Raw genomic sequence first — 19,742 nt, 5'->3', positions numbered from 1 at the left:
AATCTTAGGATGTATGGCCATCACACTCCATAGTCTGAAAAATCAGACTTTCGGCTACAAGATAGGGTTGGAAAGTATTGAACTTGGAATCTTTAGTGGTTAATTATTACTAAGCTATTATATATTATATATGCAGTGATATCTGTGCACCCTTGGGGTTGAATTTTTTGCAAACTCAAATATTAAATCTATGTATCGTATAATAATCTCTTCAAATCTGTATACAATAAAGATCTCATAATCAATATTGTTTTTTGTGTATTTCCACAGTTAAGAACATCAGTATGGAGGCTCCAAAGGTTGCTGTCAGAGAAGTTGCCCAGATCCCCAAGAAAAAGAGCAATTATTTCTACCTTATATTAGGTGGTGTTGTTTTTCTCATCATCTTAGGAATAGCAATCACGTTTTATTTGGGCGTTCTGCCACTTCCTCGTAAGCCTCAGTTTATCCTCGACGAAGCTACTATCGGTGGCTTGAAATTTTCAGATCCAAACTTGCTAACTTGTAACATGCAGGTCACTTTATCTGCAAAAAACCCTAACATCAATTATGGGATATTCATTGAAAAGCTTGAGGCACGTGCATTCTATCAAAACCAACAGATTACTGTAGCAGCTGAGCTGCCTACGAATTACGTAAGTCCCAAAACGGTCAACGTGTGGACTCCCTTTTTGTATGGCAATGATGTACTAATTCCTCCACATGAAGCTGCTAATTTGATAGTAGACTTGAATGCTGGCAACTTGCCACTCGAAATCAAGGTTGATGGGAGTCTGAAATGGAAGGTTAGCTCGTTCACGTTTGGAATGTTAAGTAATATTTATCTAGTTTTATTTATTGAGGGTAGAATAGTATTTTCAGTTTAACCTAGTTTAACCTATATATAATTCCTTTGTATTTAGGTTAACTTAAGCACTCATAATAAACATATTATTGAGAATTCTAGCCTCCTTTTATGTTTGATCTGAATTACTTTAACATGGTATCAGAGCCTAGTTGATCGAATCCTTGGTTTGTTAATTTTATGGAACTCGCTGCCCTTGTAGAAATCATGTTCACCAATGTCAGAGCCACTGCTCGTATCAAAATCGTTATCATCATCCACTTCATTCCCTGTAGGATGTTCCAGCACGCTCAATGCATTCCTTTGAAGCTTAACTTCAGATTCATTTTTCAAAACATCAGACATGGGTTGTTTGACCTATTAAAAGATGGAGGATGAAGATCAGGTTTTGTGCCTGCGGCTGAAGAATTAATATCTGAAACTTTATTTTAGATTCTTCAGCTTCTGCAATTTGGTATTTCTTTTTTGTCTCTGCAATTGTTTTGGTATTTTGTCTTCTCTTCGGTTTTTGCAATTTGGTATCAGCTTTTGCAATTTGGTATTTCTGTTCTGTCTCTGCAATTGTTTTGGTATTTCATCTTCTCTTCGGTTTCTGCAATTTGGTATCAGCTTCTGCAATTTGGTATTCGTCTTCTCTTCGGTTTCTGCAATTTGGTATTTCTGTTTTGTCTCTGCAATTGTTTTGGTATTTCGTCTTCTCTTCGGTTTCTGCAATTTGGTATCAGCTTCTGCAATTTGGTATTCGTCTTCTCTTCGGTTTTTGCAATTTGGTATCAGCTTTTGCAATTTGGTATTTCTGTTTTGTCTCTGCAATTGTTTTGGTATTTCATCTTCTCTTTGGTTTCTGCAATTTGGTATCAGCTTCTGCAATTTGGTATTTCTGTTCTGTCTCTGCAATTGTTTTGGTATTTCGTCTTCTCTTCGGTTTCTGCAATTTGGTATCAGCTTCTGCAATTTGGTATTTCTGTTCTGTCTCTGCAATTATTTTGGTATTTCGTCTTCTCTTCAGTTTCTACAATTTGGTATTTGAGTTAAGTTTCTGCAAAAAAAAAAAAATTGGAGTGATATTTTGTCTTCCGCTTCTGCAAAATCTGGTATTTCGACTTTCCTTCAGCTTCTGTCATGGCATTTACTACCAAAGAGATTGTTTGGTTACGTTGGTTACTTGCTGATATGAGAGTTTTCTTTTCTCATCCTACTCCTATGAATTGTGACAACCAGAGTTCTATTCAGATTGCTCACAACTCGGTTTTTATGAGCGAACTAAGCACATTGAGATCGATTGTCATCTTACTCGTCATCATCTCAAGCATGACACCATTACTTTGTCTTTTGTTCATTCTTCCTTGCAGATTGCAGATCGCATTTCATATCTCGTTTTCGTTTTCTAGTTGGCAAACTCTCGATGCTTGCAGATGCCGCATCGTGAGTTTGAGGGGAGATGTTAAGTAATATTTATCTAGTTTTATTTATTGAGGGTAGAATAGTATTTTCAGTTTAACCTAGTTTAACCTATATATAATTCCTTTGTATTTAGGTTAACTTAAGCACTCATAATAAACATATTATTGAGAATTCTAGCCTCCTTTTATGTTTGATCTGAATTACTTTAACATGGAAAATATAGATTGATGGTGCATTGTCTGGCCGATATTCCTCTTGGCAGCAAGGTTAATGGCACCAACTTTGAGTCAGGAGTCAAGTATGTGTTAGACCAACCTTGTAAGCTGCGATTTGAGAACTGATTTTTGAGGCAACAATATTAATATAAAGGGAGTTGTTTGTGAAATTTTTTGCTTGATTAATTAGAGTTTGATAATTACAAGTACTTGAAATCTATATATGCTACATTTTTCTGTTCAGTTGTACACGAGCTTTCAGTTATAAATTATTATTTTTAAGTAAGTTCAGCTTTGATTTGTTAATTATTGATATGGTTTTAGATGATGAGGAAGTTAAACAAGATTTATAACTTTAGATAACAGCACAAGATTTAGGAGTAATTAGATTGATGTCCACATTAAGATTTAAGATGTGGCTTCGTATTATTTTTTTGTAAAATATTTAAGTGTCGCTAATGCATTTTAAAAAAGAAGAGAAATATAATAATTTGGGTTATAATTCTAACTAATTAAATAAGTTGGTTTTATTTGAATCATATGAGAAAAGGTTTAAAAAAAAAGGGGCAACAATAGTAAATGGAAAAACATATATTAAAAAAAAAGATCAATGATGACCAAAATAAAAAAAATAATAATACACTATGATTGAAGAATAAAGTTAAAAATAATAAAACTATTATAAAAGATCAAACTAAAAACATAAATGAAAAAAATTAAAAGACCATTATAAATCAAGATATTTAATATTGTAACACGGGTCATTAATCAGGTTGTGTTTAATGAATTTGTTTATGAAAATCAATTTGTATTAAAGATTGATAACCATATAAAATTTATTGAAATAAATAAAAAAAATATTATGCAAGGTTTTCACATATTAAAAGCATTATAAAAAATAAATATTTAATCTATATAAAATATTCAAAAAAAATTATATGTGAATCATACTAACCTATGCAAAAAAATAAACATGCCTAATATAATTAAAAAAATAATTGATATTCAACGAAAGCTAAAAATCCCATAAAACCATAAAGAAGTGATATTAATTAAAACATAAATTTAAAAATTATTTAAATATAAAAAAATTAAAAAAAAAATAGTGAGGCCAAGCGCTACTAGGCCTGGTAAGTCAGGCCTAGCGCCTAGCTAAATCAAGAAAGGCATGTGTGTGGGCCTGCAAGGCTAGACCCATTCGCGTGGGCCTTTATTTATTTTTTTTAGTTTCACGAAGCGGACGATGTGTTGTCTTGAAATCCTAAAATCCGACTACTAGTGTAGCTAGAAAAATAAGGTTTTTTAATTCAAAAACTCATTTTTAAAACTTTTTTTACCCAAAACACCATAGTAATCTTGTTAAACTAGTTCATGACCTCTAAAACATAAAAAACCAGCCCAAAACCCGAAATCAAAAATCTTTCTAGGCTCAAATTTGTTTATTTATGTGTTTTCAAAGGACAAAACACATAATCTTAACCCCCCTCATTATATAGAACCTTTTAAAATAAAAATTGATTGTTTTAGTAGTTGAAATATTCCCCAACGGCAACTTTCTCTCTCTAACTCGGAGTTCAGCGACCCCTTCTCTCTCCTCCGTTCAAAAAAGAACTAAAAAGAGAAAAATAAAGTTTAGTATCAAAATTTATTTCTTTAAAAATATAAGGACTGATCACCTAATAACTAAAAAAGATGAGAGATGAAATTGAATTTTTGAAACAAATTTTGTATCTTCCATCTATGTTATTCGTGTTTTTCACTTCAATCCTCTTGATTTCAATTCAAACCTTCCTCCTAAAATAACATGCAATTAGATGCTGATTTGGAATAAAAAGGGCTCAATATTTATAGAAAGAAAAAAATTTAAGGACCAAAACAAACGTTTTCAAAAAAATACACTATTACAATTGATAGTGAGTTGTGAAAGGATGAACAGTTAGGGCTTGAATGTGGTTGTTGTTTATTCGATTTTGAACTTTGGAATGGAATCCTTATTTAACATGCGAAGTCTCTTATGATTTTTTTTTCTTTTTCTTTTCTCTAATTTCCCATGAAGAACAAGGGGTGAGAATTGAAATATAAGACTGATATGGATTCAGATATTTAGTTTTTGGTTGGAGAGAGTAAAATATGATCAGAATGAGAATAAAAGAAGATGATAATGTGATTGCTTAATCCTTTGAATAAAAAAATAATGAAAAATAAACAAGAGGCGTAGAAAGAGTTCTTCACGAGCAAAAACGACAAAAGAAGTGAATAGGGAAAAAAAATTAATGTATACAATTTGTTTTCCGTAGTCTAAAAGTACACCTAGCATACACCGCCACTTACAAACCCTAATTAAGCTTCACCGCGCATCAATGTTTCCTAATTACTTCAAATATTTCTATATAGGATTTTGCATTTATTGTCTTCAGAATTTCTTAACTTATTTGTTGTGATTTTCCTGTTCAGCAAAGCAAGCATCAAATTACCTTAGCTAGCATTAAGAAAAAATTAAACCTAATGAGCAGTCATTAAAGAAAATCTCGCAAGTAAAATCAAGATCTGTGGCCACATATATATATATTCCATGCATGCTTTGGGTTCCTTCAACAAATTAAGTTAGCAATATTCTCCAAAAAAAAAAAACCTAGCTCGTTCATTATCTTCTTCTTCAATTCAAGGCTTTCTCTCTGCGTCTGTTGAGGTTAGTGTCTGCTGTTATAAATTATTTCTCAGATTCGAAATCATACACATGCATATTAGTTAGTCCGAGCAGTAATTAAAATTAATAAAATCATTTCATCAGACTTCTACCAATCAGTATCGTTCGTAGATGGGTATGCCTTATTTTCATTAAAAAAAAAAAAAAAAACAAAAACAAAAAAGATGGGCATGCCTTAAACCTAAACCATAGGATTTATGGCTGTATAAAATCCATACACATCTAAAAGCATGCCTTCAGCATTGTGATGACTACAAATTAAAGAGCACTAGAAAGTTGTGGATCTGATTTTTAATTATAGATATAATCAGGTCCTGGGTCATTGCTTTTCTTCTTCTTTTTTTCATTACAAAGGAGAGAGGCTGAAACTCTTTGGGGAGGACGACACTAATAGCGATTGAGCTACAAGTTTTGATACTTCTTACAAACATATAATATGACATATGATCATGCTCGCATTCACATGGAGAAATATGTGTTCTCCCTTCTGGGGTTAAACCTTTTTTATAAATTAATTGTATCATAATGTCTTCAAAGTTCAAACCTGTACAATAACTCGGTCTCAGCTTAATCAATACTTATTATTGCTGTTTCTTGTGTATATCGTCTTCACAGTTATGGATTCCACAAAAAATGATGCTCCCGACGGCAAAACGAAGGGGCGCTTCTGTTTGTTAGCTTCTGGTGCGCTAATTTTCGTTGGCATCGCAGTCTTGCTTTATCTTACCCAATTTCAGCCCCATAAGCCACGGTTTATCATTCAGGACGCTACTGTCTACGGCTTGAATTTTTCAAACCCAAACTTGCTAACTTGTAGCATGCAGGTCACTTTATCTACAAGAAACCCTAATGCCCATTTTGGGATATACTATGAAAAGCTTGATGTACATGCTATCTATCAACACCAACAGATAACCCTAGCAACTGCGCTGCCTGGGACTTACCTAGATCACGAAGAGGTCTCTGTGTGGTCTCCGGTTTTGTACGGTAAAGATGTACCGATTTCTCCACTTGTGGCTGCTGGATTGATGGAAGACTTGCAATCTGGCTGTGTGTCACTCGATATCAAGGTTTATGGGAGGCTGAAATGGAAGCTTGGCTCGTCGATGATTGGCAAATATCAATTGATCGCGAATTGCCCAGCTTATATTCCTCTTGGAAACCCAAGTAAAATGGAGTCAGCAGTCAAGTATGAATTTGTGCAGCTTTGTAAAGTGAAAGTTGAGTAACTGAGCAAGGCCAGTATTTAACTAAATTCAGCTGATGCTACCTTGCTAGGGTTTTTTTGGGGCACAAATATTAATAGCTAGGAAGTTTATTTTGTGTGATTTTGAGTTTAATCAGGGTTAAATCCAAGTGCATTAAAAAAATTATGTTCGATTAAAAAAATATATTTTCGGGTAATTAATTTGAGCTTTAATTTGTTATTAATGATTTGATATGAGATAGTTCAGTGAAGATTTTACCTTTAAATCTATAATAGTATCTGATTCTATATGATCATGTTTTATAAATTATGTTCGATTAATGTACGCATTTCGTCATATATGAGAGAGCGGAGTTTAGACTGCTATAGTGCATGGTTTTTGCCCCTTTTTCTTTTGTCCATGAAAAACTATACAGTTATGTTCATTAGATTTTTTTCTTTTTAATTTTATCCTCCAATAATATGTTAATATAATTTTAAATTTTATAATTTATTTTAATTTACATGCTTTTGCATATTCGCAATGGCAAGAAACATCTCAACATTAAATTAAAGTTTGATTTTATAGAATAAAATTTAAGTTTATAATTAAAAAATATTGAAACAAAAAAGAAACAAAGTTAACACTAAAAAAATCTAGACCTTTTGGTTTTCATTGCTTATGGGGCACATATAAAGCTACAATTTGGTCATTGAAGTTATTAGTTTTTATGTTTGGTACTTTTTTAGGATTTTTCATTTCAATCCTAAACTTTATTTCTTTTTCTTTTCGTTCTCTCGATGTTAATAAAAAAAAGAAGGAGAGGAAATATTTGGTTAGTCATATTCCAACAACAAAAAAAGTTAATCTCGGTGTCAATGAATTTGTTTTAGAGAAAGAGTTGAATGAGAGGAGATATTTCTCTTTGAATATGTAGCAAAAACTAAATCAGGACTTGTAATGTGGTTTTTAGTCTATTGAATTTTTTGGTGTTTAAAGTGATTATAGGTATTTTTTTTAGATTAAAAATTGATTTATTGATGTTCTTAGAGCTATTTTTTTATGAGTGTTTTCGAGTGAAAAAAAAAACATAAAAGCTAAAAATTAGGGTTTCAGGTAGGCAACCCATCTTATGGCGTATTAAAAAAGTAAGGTTGATGACACATTATTTGCTTGTTCAATCCACATGCACATGGATTTTTTTTCTAACCGCGTCTGGTCTTTTTGTTAAATATTGCTTTAATTTTATTTTTAATTTTTTGTAAAGTTTTTAATAAAATTCCATTCAAATCATTTTATTAAAATAATATTTAAAGGATTATCTTATTATATCATTGTTTTAAAGAAGGTAAGTTGTGGAAGGAGCAGGTGCTGCGGCTGCAGGCAGGTAAGTTGTGGAAGGAGCAGGTGCTGCGGCTGCAGCCAACCCAAAAATGGCAACGAAGACAAGAGCAAGAACAATGAGTTTGTGTGCCATTTTCGCTTATACAGAGAATCTTTGCAGATGTTCCTCTAGGACAGATGAATAGAGAAACACTGCAGGACAAAACAAAGATGAAGAGGTAGATTTGGAAGGAGGCTTGTTATATAGACCTGAAGTTGTATTAACAATTGTTTTATGAATAATTATGTATTCATCTAATATGTAGAATTTCTAAATTAATTTTCTCATTATATTGAGTAAGAATAAAATATGTATTTTTTATTTATTTATTTGTAAATTTCTTACATGTTTTCTCAAATTTACTGGTCTTATATTTTTTTTCATATAAGTGTATGAAAATGATCCGTTTATGAGTTTTTTATTTTTAAATTGAAACTTTGTGTCTCTCATGGTCTTAAAATGTTATTTTTTCTCAAAAAAAAAAAGTACATGAATAAGGAAATTATTTTTTATTAAAAAATACATTTTTATTTTTAATTCAAATCATTATAATTTTTTCAAAAGAAAAATTTATTGCTCTTAATTAGTTTTATTCAATAAATAATGATGCTAATAAAAAATTATGTTTTACTGTCAAAACAAAAAAATTATAGCAAATATTCTTCATAATTTTAGTCGTCAGGGAGATAACAATATCGCTAAGTATATACCATTATAAATAATTTCTATAAAACTACCATATATTTTCAATACTCGTAATCCCAGCTCTATTACCAAAAAGAATCCTAATTTTTTGAAACTTAATCTATTAACACTTAACCTCCATTGTTTAACTCAAAATTAAACACCATCTGAGGTTTTGGATTGGTTCTAATGTACTTAATTAATTTAAACTCTATTAGGCACATTATAAATATATGAAGATATTTTTTAATTACTTGGAAAACGTCGCTCTGTATAAAAATTGATCGTTATAGTTGCCTATCATTGTCACTAATGAAAATTCTAAAAAAATCATTTTGGATGAAAACAATTCCGCTAATGGCTAAATATTCCATGCGAGACTGGTCGAGACCGAGTATAGCAAATTACAAGCTCTTCACAGCTTCCAACCGCTCGCTCTCTTTCTCGAAGAGTTCCATTTCTTGAACAAGTTTACTCAGTTTTTCAGTATCCTTGTCCTGAATCTCAAGAGGTACTTTTTCCTTATAGCCTGCTGCATTAATCTTCTTCTCCAATTTCTCCTGTTGTCTGGTGAAAATATTTAATGTAAGTAAATGAAAATATGCTTTACATATATATGGTGCGTTTTGTTTAGAAGTTTTAGACTTACTTTTGTATCTCATCCATTTTGTTTCTCATCTTCACGAGCTCTACTTCTGCATTAACTTTTTCTCCAGCCTTGAGATAGACTGCAAGATTCTCGTTAACATTCTCAAACGCACATCCAGCTGGGGGGGCATCTTCCCCGCTCAACAGAACCTTCAGAATGATTTTATCTCAAAAATTATTATTTGAGCAAAGGATTAACATAAGAGAAAAAAATGCAACATTCTCAAATGTGGTAGCTCTGAAAAAATTGAATGAATTACAAACAACTCAGCGGGGTGTAAACAATGATGTTAAAAACCTGAAGGTCGTATAAACCTGTTTTGGAGGGTGTCATATAGTATTATTGATCAGAATTAGGGTTATTTATTTATCCAAGTTAACTCAAGTAACAAGAGAATATATTATCTTGAACTGGAATACTTTGTGCCTTAATTAACTTACTCCGATTTCTTCATTTCTTCTCACCTGGATAATCTGAAATGACACCTTTACATATAAAGATAAGAGGAAGGAAAAGGGAAGGGAGGCCAGGTGTAGGTTTTAAGGGAGGGGAGTGGAGGAGCTGCCACTCTTGAAATGATCAGCACCGTCCTGTGTACTTCGCATTCAATTCTAAACTCTGCTAAAACCAAAGGCAATAGCAGATACTTGAATAATTTCCATCAGCAACACTAAATTTTAACACCAGCAAAATCCTTCAGAAAGGAAATTTTGGCACACATAACTGTTGTGTGCCAAGGGCTCACTAGTAATTTAAGGACTTGGAAGATATCTGTTAAAGTTGATAAGATGATGGCATGCATGTTAGGTCTACTCCTATGTTAACCCAACAGTGGCAGGAACTAGAGAAGAAATCAAAACAACATACACAAACAAGGAAAAAGGAAGCATAGCCCATCTATAGCAAATGTGATAGAATACCTGAATAGATGACAAATTTTTTGCAAGGGTTAAGATCTCGAAGTTGTGGCTTGTGAGGATGTCTGCAACAGCTCTCATTTTGCAAAATGCAAAAGCTGGTAGCCTGGGAAAAGAAATAGATTGTTACGGAACATACTAATCATTTTTAAATACAGTAAAAAAGCTTCTTAAGACACTGTCAAACACATGTTCCCTTGAAAAAAATACTTCATCCCACTCTACAACAGTCTTTTTTTCCCATTTTGTTCATTCAACTCTACTACTACATCCCACTCTACCAGTCTTAACATTTGGGGGGAGTGTAGAAATTAATTCAAAAGCATCAAGTTTTATAGATTCTTAAACATTTGTGACAAGGTCAAACATTACTCATCTTGGATGTAAGCATGAAGCAACACTTAATCATGCAAGCAAACTGATGTAGTTGAGCTTGCGATAACGGGTAATTCTGAGTAGTCAGGTATGAGTCTGTCATAACTAGATAAAAATCTGCCCCGGATAGATTACATGGATGGTCTAGCAGATACATTAATGAACCAGAGGGGCAGGTCTAGGCTTAGATGAGGTCTGGTCGCGCCAGATCAGAATAGCAACTCAAAAGAGCTATAACTTTTTATTCGACTATTGGATCACTCTAAAATTTTTACATGAGTTTTTTAGACCGTTTTCCCTAAGGTAGCATGGAATCGCTAGTTTGACCTTCGGATCTTTAGATTTTGAAAATTTTACCCCAAAGCCCTAGTTTTAGTAGTTTTTGTAATTTTCCTTGTTATTTTTTTATTTCATGCTTCTTTTTTTTGTAATTTCAGATTTTTTTTATTTGTTTTCTAACTAAGGTAAGGTTTCTAATCTATTTAAGGTTTTATAAACCTCTTGGAGGATCGTTATTCTACATAAAATAAAACTTATGAATTTAGAATTCATATTTGCAGTTTCTTTCGCTCATTAAAATTCAAGTGTTTTTTCTTTGTTTGTTCTCGTCTTTAGTTTCCGTCTACATCACAAACTAACCAACCAAGACTGCTACATGGAAACACAATCAGAAAACTTGTATTGAACTAATGCACAGAAGTAAGCTAGCAACCAAAACAAAACAAAAATTCAATGTATACCTTTCATTTTTTCGGTCCTCAAACACCTCAGCCCTCAACGACCTTAGACATTTAACAGTAGATTCAATAAGGTCCATTTCATATTCCACCTCTTCATTTGTCCAGGCCTGTAAAGTGAAATGAGGATTGATCATCACTGATGATAACTGAATAAACCTTGAGCTAAACCATGGTGTTAGTCGCGAATTTATCACCATCATTACCAACAGCTAGTATGCTCTTTGAACTTACATCTGCAGCTGATGGGTACTCAGATGTCACAATCGACTCTTTCCTTGTATGGCCCCTGACAGGAGGAAGGCGCTGCCACAATTCTTCAGTAACAAATGGCATAAATGGATGAAGCAATCTCAGTCCACTATCCAAACATATCCAAAGAGTTTCTTGTGCAGAACTCCTCTCAAAGGCAAATGCTGGATCATCCCCAGCAAAGTAGGGTTTAATTGCTTCAATGAAAACGTCACAGAACTGATATTGCCACCATGAATACACTGTACTGGCAGCATATGAGAGCTCGTATGAATCCAAAGCTGACACAGCTTTGGAAATAGCTTTGTTGAGTACAGAGAGTATCCATTTGCAGCTAAAAGGCATGGTTTCTAGATTGAAATTTATTGGAGCAGTATAATCAATGTCAAATTTGCTCATTGCAAACCGAACAGCATTCCATAGTTTGTTACACCACTGGCGATATCCAACAACTCGTTGGATGTCCAAATTTATTTTGTCAGACTGCAAATAGAAAATGACAAAATGATGTCAGTAAAGAAATTGAGTGCAAATAAAATTATTCAAGTGATCATAGCTAGCTAATTAATAAACACATTGACAAGCAGAAGTATGAACCTGAGCTGTATAAGAGACAAGAGCAAATCGAAGAGCATCTGTACCGCATTCAGCTATACCATTAGGAAAGTCTTGCTTCTGTCCAGCTTTTGCTACAACCAGCTCTTTCTGATCCAAGTTACCTTCCTCAAGCCTCTTGTGAAGACCTTCAAGGCTTATCCCATCTATTACTTCAAGTGGGTCAATAACATTTCCCAAAGATTTCGACATCTTACGGCCATGTGCATCACGAACCATAGGGTGCAGGAAAACCTGCATGGGAAACAATACATCAATATATCAATGGGAAATAAGGGGTTTGGCAGCTGAAGGCTCGAAAATGGAATTTTAGGAGATGTATTCACAGACCTTCCTGAAAGGTACATCGCCTCCCAGTTGAATTCCTAGCATCACCATCCGAGCAACCCAGAAAAATAGAATGTCATGCCCAGTTTCAAGAACTGAAGTTGGATAGAATGTTCTTAAATCATCAGTATCATCTGGCCATCCCAACACAGATAATGGAAATAAACCAGAAGAAAACCAGGTATCCAACACGTCTGGATCCTGGCTAATATCAAATTTCTTGCCAGAAAATTTCTGGCTAGCCTCAGCTAAAGCCTCCTCCTCATTCCTACCCACTACCCAGTGGTCATTGTAGACTCCAAAATCCTTCTCTGCATCATCTTCAAGTGTAACATACCATGCAGGAATGCGGTGACCCCACCAAAGCTGCCTTGATATGCACCAGTCTTGTATGTTTCCCAGCCATCTATGGAGTTTCACAGCCATACAGAAACAGAGATATATTCAGGCAATGGACAAGCTAAGAAGATAAAACGTAAATGGCAAAATAAAAAAGAATATCGAGAAGAATTTACTTTATCCATGTCCAAAAGCTATTGAAGAGACAGAAGCAATTACAACATGAAAAATCATATGATAACATTGTCAAAGAAACACATCGGACACTAGTCCTAAGCATGCAGAAACTTTAAACAACAAACGCAAAAGTACAGATCCTGTGGTCATATCATGTTTACTATTCATTTTTATTTTTGTTTTTCAGTTTCTTTCGTTATCTATCCAAGATTTATATTATGTTTCTCAATTAACTGATGAGAAACAAATGCAAAGACATGAGACAACCTTTTCCATTCAGCCAAAAATTGCTTCGGAATGAATTCAAGCTTTGGATTTTCTCCATCTGTAGCTGCTTGAAGAGCTTGCTTTGCCAAACTATCACAATTAACAAACCACTGGGGCTTTAGCATTGGCTCCACAACATCATTGCTTCTTGAACAAAGGCCAAGATGCATCTCATTGTTTTCAGCACCTCTATACAATCCCTACAAGAAATATAAAGACAGATGCCATAGTAACAAAGACATGTGAAACAAGGAATAAATAATGGTAGAATAAACATAGTTACATGTAATTACATAGAAAATGAATGCAAGATGCATTCTGAAGCATTACTGGACAGGAAACAGGGAAGAATAAACACACTGCCAGGTGTGCATTTGTGAGTGTTTGAAAAGAGAGAGTACAATTTTTCATTTAGCAATCCATCAAGTATTATCACTTAAAACTTTAAAATTAAGCAAGAGTTTAATTTAATAGAGAATATTATAAGATGGAAGGATCATACCTTTTTCTTCAGAGCTTCCTTCACTGCCTCGCGTGCCTCAAAACGTGGCATCCCTGAGAACTCTGCACCGCCATTATCATTTATCTTTCCATCGTCAGTAAACATAACAATAAATTCAAGACTGTGACGCTTCCCAGCCTTAAAATCATCTTGATCATGGGCAGGAGTGATCTGCAAAACATCAGAGAATACTAGCATTCCATAAAGAGAGAATTTAAAAAAAAAAGTGTATATAAATATATATCAATTTTGACATTCTAAGTTCCAGAATCCAGTCTTACCTTGACAGCACCTGTCCCGAAACTGGGATCAACAAGAATGGCATCACAAATTATTGGAAGTTTTCTTCCATTGAATGGATGATTAGCAAATTTCCCGTGCAGATGGCTGTACCTCTCGTCACCTGGATGTACAGCAATAGCTGTATCACCAAGCATTGTTTCCACCCTAGTGGTGGAAACAACAATTTCGCCTAGCCCTCCCTCAATAGGGTAGGCAAATGAGGTTAAAACACCAAACTCCACTTGTTTGTCATAACCAGGAATATTTAGAAATTTCCTCTCTTTGATGTCAATTTTATCGACCTGTAAACCAGAGACTTTTAAATAAGTAGAACATGATCTAAAAGAAAATACTACCAGTTCAAGAAACCAACTTCATCATCAGATATAGCTGTTCGTAAGGTGCAGTCCCAATGTACTAGCCGGAGATCCCTGTGAAAGATATCATTATAAACCCCCTAAGACATATTCCCATCAAAAAGAAGAAAAAATAACCAAACAAAAATTTCAATATACATAATATGCAGTAATTTAAATTATTTGTATTAGCTAAATAAGTGAGATATCCAGCTAAATCAAGACAGCCACGTTTTTCTGACTCATACGTGTTATGATCAAAAGACTTTATTTGAGAAATTAAAACTCGAGCAAATTATACTATGAAATCCATAACATTCACTTTGAAAGTTGCAAGCCTTACCGATCACCATGCACATCCAAGACTCGTCATAGAAAGTTGGAAAAGGTACATATAGTTGTGTAAAGCACAAGAAAAGGTTCAACCTCTAGCCACGAACACATTATGGAAAATTTAAGGTGTGGTAACAATACAACCAAATTTATTGTTGGTCACACAACACAGTCAGGAGGACGCACCATGCAATCAGGTAGATTCACATTTTTATGTCAGGTATGAATGTCACAATCAAAGTTTCTTACTGTAAAAATAAATACCTATATATAAGACCTTCCTTAAATAGCCGAACAAATTCCTCTATCACAGCCTTTGATCTTTTTTCATCCATTGTAAAACACTAGAAAAGAATATGAAGAGAGAGAACAAGTTAACAATGGTGAAGAAAACATCTATCAAAGGTCTAATTCAGTTAAAAGAATAAATAAAGTAAATAAATTCATGGAATAAAATCAAAGAGTGAAATTTCTAAATTTTACCTCGCGGGACCAGTCGAGGGATGCACCCAACCTGCGAAGCTGTTGTAATATGTTACCCCCATGCTCGTGCTTCCACTTCCAAACCTTTACATTAGAATTAAAAGAAGATAATGGTCATGACAAGAGGTAAATTTGATAACAGACATGAAAGTTACCAGTAATGTCAAAGTAATTTTCTACTTATAACAACTCAAAACTCACTTCAGATACAAACTTTTCACGACCTAGATCATGCCTTGTCGAGCGGCGCTCACGCATCAACTTCTTTTCTACTACGACCTGCCAATTGACATTCAAACATCCTTTTAAGCTCATATAATGTGAAAATTCAGATGTTTGTGTGGAAAAATCATGTGTGAGAGATTATATGATTATTCGAGTGCAAAACAGCAAGTTCACACCAAAAATTTAAGCAAATACTAAACATATCGGGTGTAACATATGAATATTTCATGTATAATATGAACAGCTAGCAGTCCAGATGCCAAGAAGATGGATGCACAGGTACGGATATCTAGAGAAGCAAACTGAAAATTTAAAAAGTAAAAGATGATGTAACCTGTGTAGCAATCCCAGCATGGTCAAGACCAGGCACCCATAAGGCATTAAATCCAGACATTCTCTTCCAGCGGATCATTGTATCCTACTCAAGAAGAACCATGGTTTATCAAGAAGATGAGTAATTGATAAATTAACCATGGTTTATCAAGGGGGGGAAAAAAGAGGGAGGGAGGGGGGATGAGAGAAAAAAAATGTCACCCCACCTGAATAGCAGCTGTGAGCGCATGCCCTAAATGTAGGTTCCCAGTCACATTTGGTGGGGGGAACAACTGCAGACCAGATGGTGAAGAAAAAATCAATCAAAAAACACAGAAAAATGAAGTCAGCTACAAGAAGATTAACCCTTCATTTATTAGTCATTGAATCAGTAGCTTTGACGTGTAGAAAGTATGTGAATTATCTAGAGATGGAATAATTACTATAACAAAAGGGGGTTTAGAACTGTTGGCATCGGCCACAAAAAACCCTGAAGCCTCCCACCACTCGTACCAACTGAAAAATTCATGATACAAAAAATGATAAAGGAAAAAAATGATAAATTAAATTTGAACACGGCATAATCAAAGTTTTTTTATAAGGTCAGCAGACACTTACCATTTCTCTACATTGGAGGGATTGTAGTTTTTTGGCATAATAGCAGAAAGTCTTTTCTTTTGTCCAGAAGGAGTGAGGGGGTCTCTATAATCCTCTTCCTCCTCCACCACCTTCTCCTCCTCTTCTCGCCTTGATTTTTTCTTAGATTGGAGTTGTACCTGTGATAAAAAAGAAGGAAAACACACAAAAACACACGACTTTAACATTTTAAATTCAAGTCAATTCTTTTTATTAAGTCAATCAAATACCTTAAATTTAGCTTCTTTTTGTGCAGCTTTAAGTTTTTTCAGTTCTTTTTCTCGGGCCTGAAATAAATATAAATAAATGAGAATTAAGAATGCAAAGTAATAAATAAAAAATAAAAATAGCAGAATTTTAATTTCGAAGAGAAAGAACCTTCTCTTCCTTCTTTTTCTTGCGCTCTAGTTGCTCGGGTGTTGCTTCCATTGCTATTGATTTGTTCAATTGTCAAAGACAAGAATACAAACAAGTTATGATCCGTGTTGTCCTTTGTAAACCTAACTCACAAACACCAATCTATATATAATAACTGGCTTCCTGTGTCTAATTCATGGGTGAAAATGACAGCCAAAACAGAACGATCATTGGGATGCTAATAAAAAACAACCAAAGGAAGCAGCAAAATTTTAAAAAATCACAGCTTTCACATCCATGGTACATCAGTGGAAACTTATCCATAGTTCTAACAACCTATTATCAGAAAAAGATAAGCACAGAAGCAGCAAGATGGAGATCACAGGGCAAAGAACAGAAACCTTTTTAAGGACCAATTTATTAGCTCTTTAAGTCTTGATTAATCAATTTTTATTGATGTAGAAAATAAAATAAAATAATCAGAGACCAAATAGTTTTTTTTATTAAATCAAAAGCACAGAATCTTGTTTTTTACTCTAGACACAAGCAAGCTGACGATGCACGCATACAAATTGCTCTCCATAGAAAGGGAGTAAAAAACCTTTGGTTTTTCATACACACTGACCTGTTAGTTTTTTGTTGGACAAGAACTGCTCTCAACGCAGTCACGTAAGTTTGTTTTTCTTTCACCCACAAAACAAAAATAAATAAAAGGGGCAGCCTTAAAATTTATAAGTCCTAAAAGGAAACTGATACAAAACCTTTGACCTACCGATACCCACTAGGGTTATTCCCAACCGTTAATCAATTAAATAGCTTCAATTGTCATCACTTGGCGTTATCAATATCACATTGCTTCCTTCGATTTTATCTTTTTAAGAGTTGAAGCCTAGTAACTTGGGGGTGATGGATTTAGACACTCTTTTTTTCTCTTGGGATCGCAAACTGTTTCTAACTAAACACAAGTGAATTGAAGTGAATATAAAGTTCACACAGTTTTCTTAGCAACCAAGCATTCAGCAAATGAACAGATCGTAAGAATAAATAAAGAAGTAAAACCCCACCTAGAAAACTGCTAGAAAATTTCTTAAAACCCCAGACAGATCCAACAATTTTCTTCTTCGCAAAGCAGGCAACTTTATAAGACAAAATTCAAAACAATTTTCTGGGTCACTTACAAAATACAAAAAAAAACAACATAAAAGCTCTGCTTGTGGTTTTCTTCCTTTTTCTCGGAAACCAAACACTACGTGAGTGAAAGGGAAAGAGGATAGGAGAAGTTACCTGTCAGACAGCAACTTGTTGGCGAAAAAGAAAAACTTCTGTAAATACGGCTACCAGTTACAGAGAGAGGAAACTGTGGAGAGGAAGATTAGGGTTCTGAAAGCAGACGGCGGTGGTAACTGGGGTGCCAAAAGGGATCAATCACCAATTGCGTATAAACTCCTGAAGAGGAAGGGAGACCTGATCATAGGAGTCAGAAAATCGTGGGTGAATGTGATATGGTTTCCTTTTTTATGGCGCGAACTCTTGCTTTCTTTCCTTTTGATCTATCACTCTGACCCACTTATATTTCTAATTCAGGAAACTGGCTCCTTTTTTTGTCCTTGTTCTCTTCGGACAAAGAAAATAAAATAATTAAGACAAAAAAAATTAAGTTGCAAAAAATCGTGGGTGAATGTAATATTTTTTTTATTAAAACAAAAACATTAGGGCACTCGACTCAGCAAAAAATATTTGTATAATATAATTACATAATAAAAAAACAGATAACGAAAATAAATATACCAACATAAATTCTCATAAAATGAAGCGTGGAAAAAAAAAACTAAGGTTATATTTGACTGACTCTAAAACTATTAGCTATTTGCTATTCATTTTAATAAAAAAAAATAATAAAAGAAGAGATGATTTAAATATTTGCTATTCATTTTAGGGTATCTCTTTTTGTAAAACACTATTAATTTAAATATTTTTTTTTAAATCATGTTTTTTTATTTTAATTATATTCTTTAACATTAGATTTATTAAGAATTAAGTTTTATTTTTATATTTTTTAATTTATTTTTTATAAAATTATCACAATTCCTTGATCTGGAATGCGGGTTTAACCGATTGACTTAACTTTTTTCATTTTTCTAATATAATTTTTTTAATATTGGATTGATTATAAATTAGATTCCGTGATTTTTTTATTTTTATTTTTTATGAGGTCATATTCATCTCATGACTCAAACCACGAATTTGATAAGTTAATAAGAGGACTAAAGTGTTTTTGTTGTGTCATTTTTTTAAATGATTTTTCAATTTCAATTACATCATTCAACATCATGTTTATTTGGGATTGATCTTCATAATTTGTTTCAATTTGTTTTCTATCGGGTTATTCTGGTATCATGACCCGGTTCGCAGGTTTGGCAAGTTAACCCAGGTTGACTCGAATAAATTTTTTTGGTTTTTTTAATTGATTTTTTTTCAATTTCATCATTCAACATCAACATCAAGTTTATTGTTAATTGAACTTCATAATTTGTTTTCTATTGGGTTATTCTGGTATCATGACCCGGATCGCAGGTTTGGCAAGTTAACCCAGGTTGACTCGAATAAATTTTTTTGGTTTTTTTAATTGATTTTTTTTCAATTTCATCATTCAACATCAACATCAAGTTTATTGTTAATTGAGCTTCATAATTTGTTTGTATTTTTTTTTATAGAATTATCATAGTCTCATAATCTGATATATTGATTGGCAGATTAACTCTGGTTAATCCGAATCAATCAAGTATGTTGTCTTCTTAATATTTATAAAACAAATGTCATTTTGAATATTTATTTTGAGTTAAATTAGGTTTTTACCAATCTTCCGGGTAGCTTTTAATTTATCAAGTCGACCGGATCATATCGTATCAACGCTATTATGATTTTAAAATAAAATTCCATAAAAAACTCTAGCAACACCAAACTATTTTTTTATTAAAAAAATTAATCCTACAGCAGCACCAGCTAATAATATAATATCAACATATAAGACAAACCCATTAGCATTTTTTTAGTTAGTTTGAAAAGTTAGTTTGAAACCCTTCAAAGAAACCCCAAAATCCAAAAACTATCACGTGAGAAGGTATAAGCGCGAGTGTAAACGGTGAGAAGAAATAAGAGGTTTTGCAAGGCCCTAC

General features: G+C 33.4%; 3 protein-coding genes across 4 annotated transcripts; 2 read left to right on the top strand and 1 right to left on the bottom strand.

The window, feature by feature from the left end:
* The first annotated feature begins 284 nt into the window (after window positions 1-284).
* On the top strand, window positions 285-2,235 carry LOC127905331 (NDR1/HIN1-like protein 12). The gene is made up of 2 exons (XM_052452938.1): window positions 285-785; window positions 2,197-2,235. The coding sequence occupies exons 1-2, from the start codon at window positions 285-287 to the stop codon at window positions 2,233-2,235; spliced, it is 540 nt and encodes a 179-aa protein (XP_052308898.1).
* A 2,833-nt stretch (window positions 2,236-5,068) lies between these two features.
* Window positions 5,069-6,545, top strand: LOC127905397 (NDR1/HIN1-like protein 12). The gene is made up of 2 exons (XM_052453413.1): window positions 5,069-5,152; window positions 5,786-6,545. Exon 2 carries the CDS (start codon window positions 5,788-5,790, stop codon window positions 6,397-6,399), a length of 612 nt encoding a protein of 203 aa, XP_052309373.1. The 5' UTR covers window positions 5,069-5,152; window positions 5,786-5,787; the 3' UTR covers window positions 6,400-6,545.
* Window positions 6,546-8,655: 2,110 nt separating this feature from the next.
* LOC7477145 (valine--tRNA ligase, mitochondrial 1) lies at window positions 8,656-18,131 on the bottom strand. Of its 2 annotated transcripts, XM_002306331.4 has the most exons (21): window positions 17,851-18,131; window positions 16,588-16,640; window positions 16,440-16,496; window positions 16,192-16,349; window positions 16,017-16,089; window positions 15,801-15,866; window positions 15,596-15,679; window positions 15,238-15,315; window positions 15,037-15,120; window positions 14,818-14,897; window positions 14,238-14,295; window positions 13,864-14,166; window positions 13,583-13,753; window positions 13,081-13,280; window positions 12,301-12,703; window positions 11,953-12,204; window positions 11,338-11,838; window positions 11,107-11,213; window positions 9,995-10,097; window positions 9,075-9,223; window positions 8,656-8,992 (listed from the first exon to the last, which is right to left on the bottom strand). In XM_002306331.4, exons 2-21 carry the CDS (start codon window positions 16,636-16,638, stop codon window positions 8,830-8,832), a joined length of 3,141 nt encoding a protein of 1,046 aa, XP_002306367.4. In that variant the 5' UTR covers window positions 16,639-16,640; window positions 17,851-18,131; the 3' UTR covers window positions 8,656-8,829. The 2 variants fall into 2 exon arrangements, with proteins under 2 accessions (XP_002306367.4, XP_024456293.2); XM_024600525.2 differs by lacking the exons at window positions 16,017-16,089; window positions 16,440-16,496; window positions 16,588-16,640; window positions 17,851-18,131 and having other exon boundaries at window positions 16,192-16,331.
* Window positions 18,132-19,742: the final 1,611 nt, after the last annotated feature.

Source organism: Populus trichocarpa, chromosome 5 (genome assembly GCF_000002775.5).
Source record: "Populus trichocarpa isolate Nisqually-1 chromosome 5, P.trichocarpa_v4.1, whole genome shotgun sequence".
NCBI classification, from domain to species: domain Eukaryota; kingdom Viridiplantae; phylum Streptophyta; class Magnoliopsida; order Malpighiales; family Salicaceae; genus Populus; species Populus trichocarpa.
The sequence above is the reverse complement of the archived record's forward strand: the minus strand, read 5'-3'. Positions and strand labels throughout refer to the sequence as shown.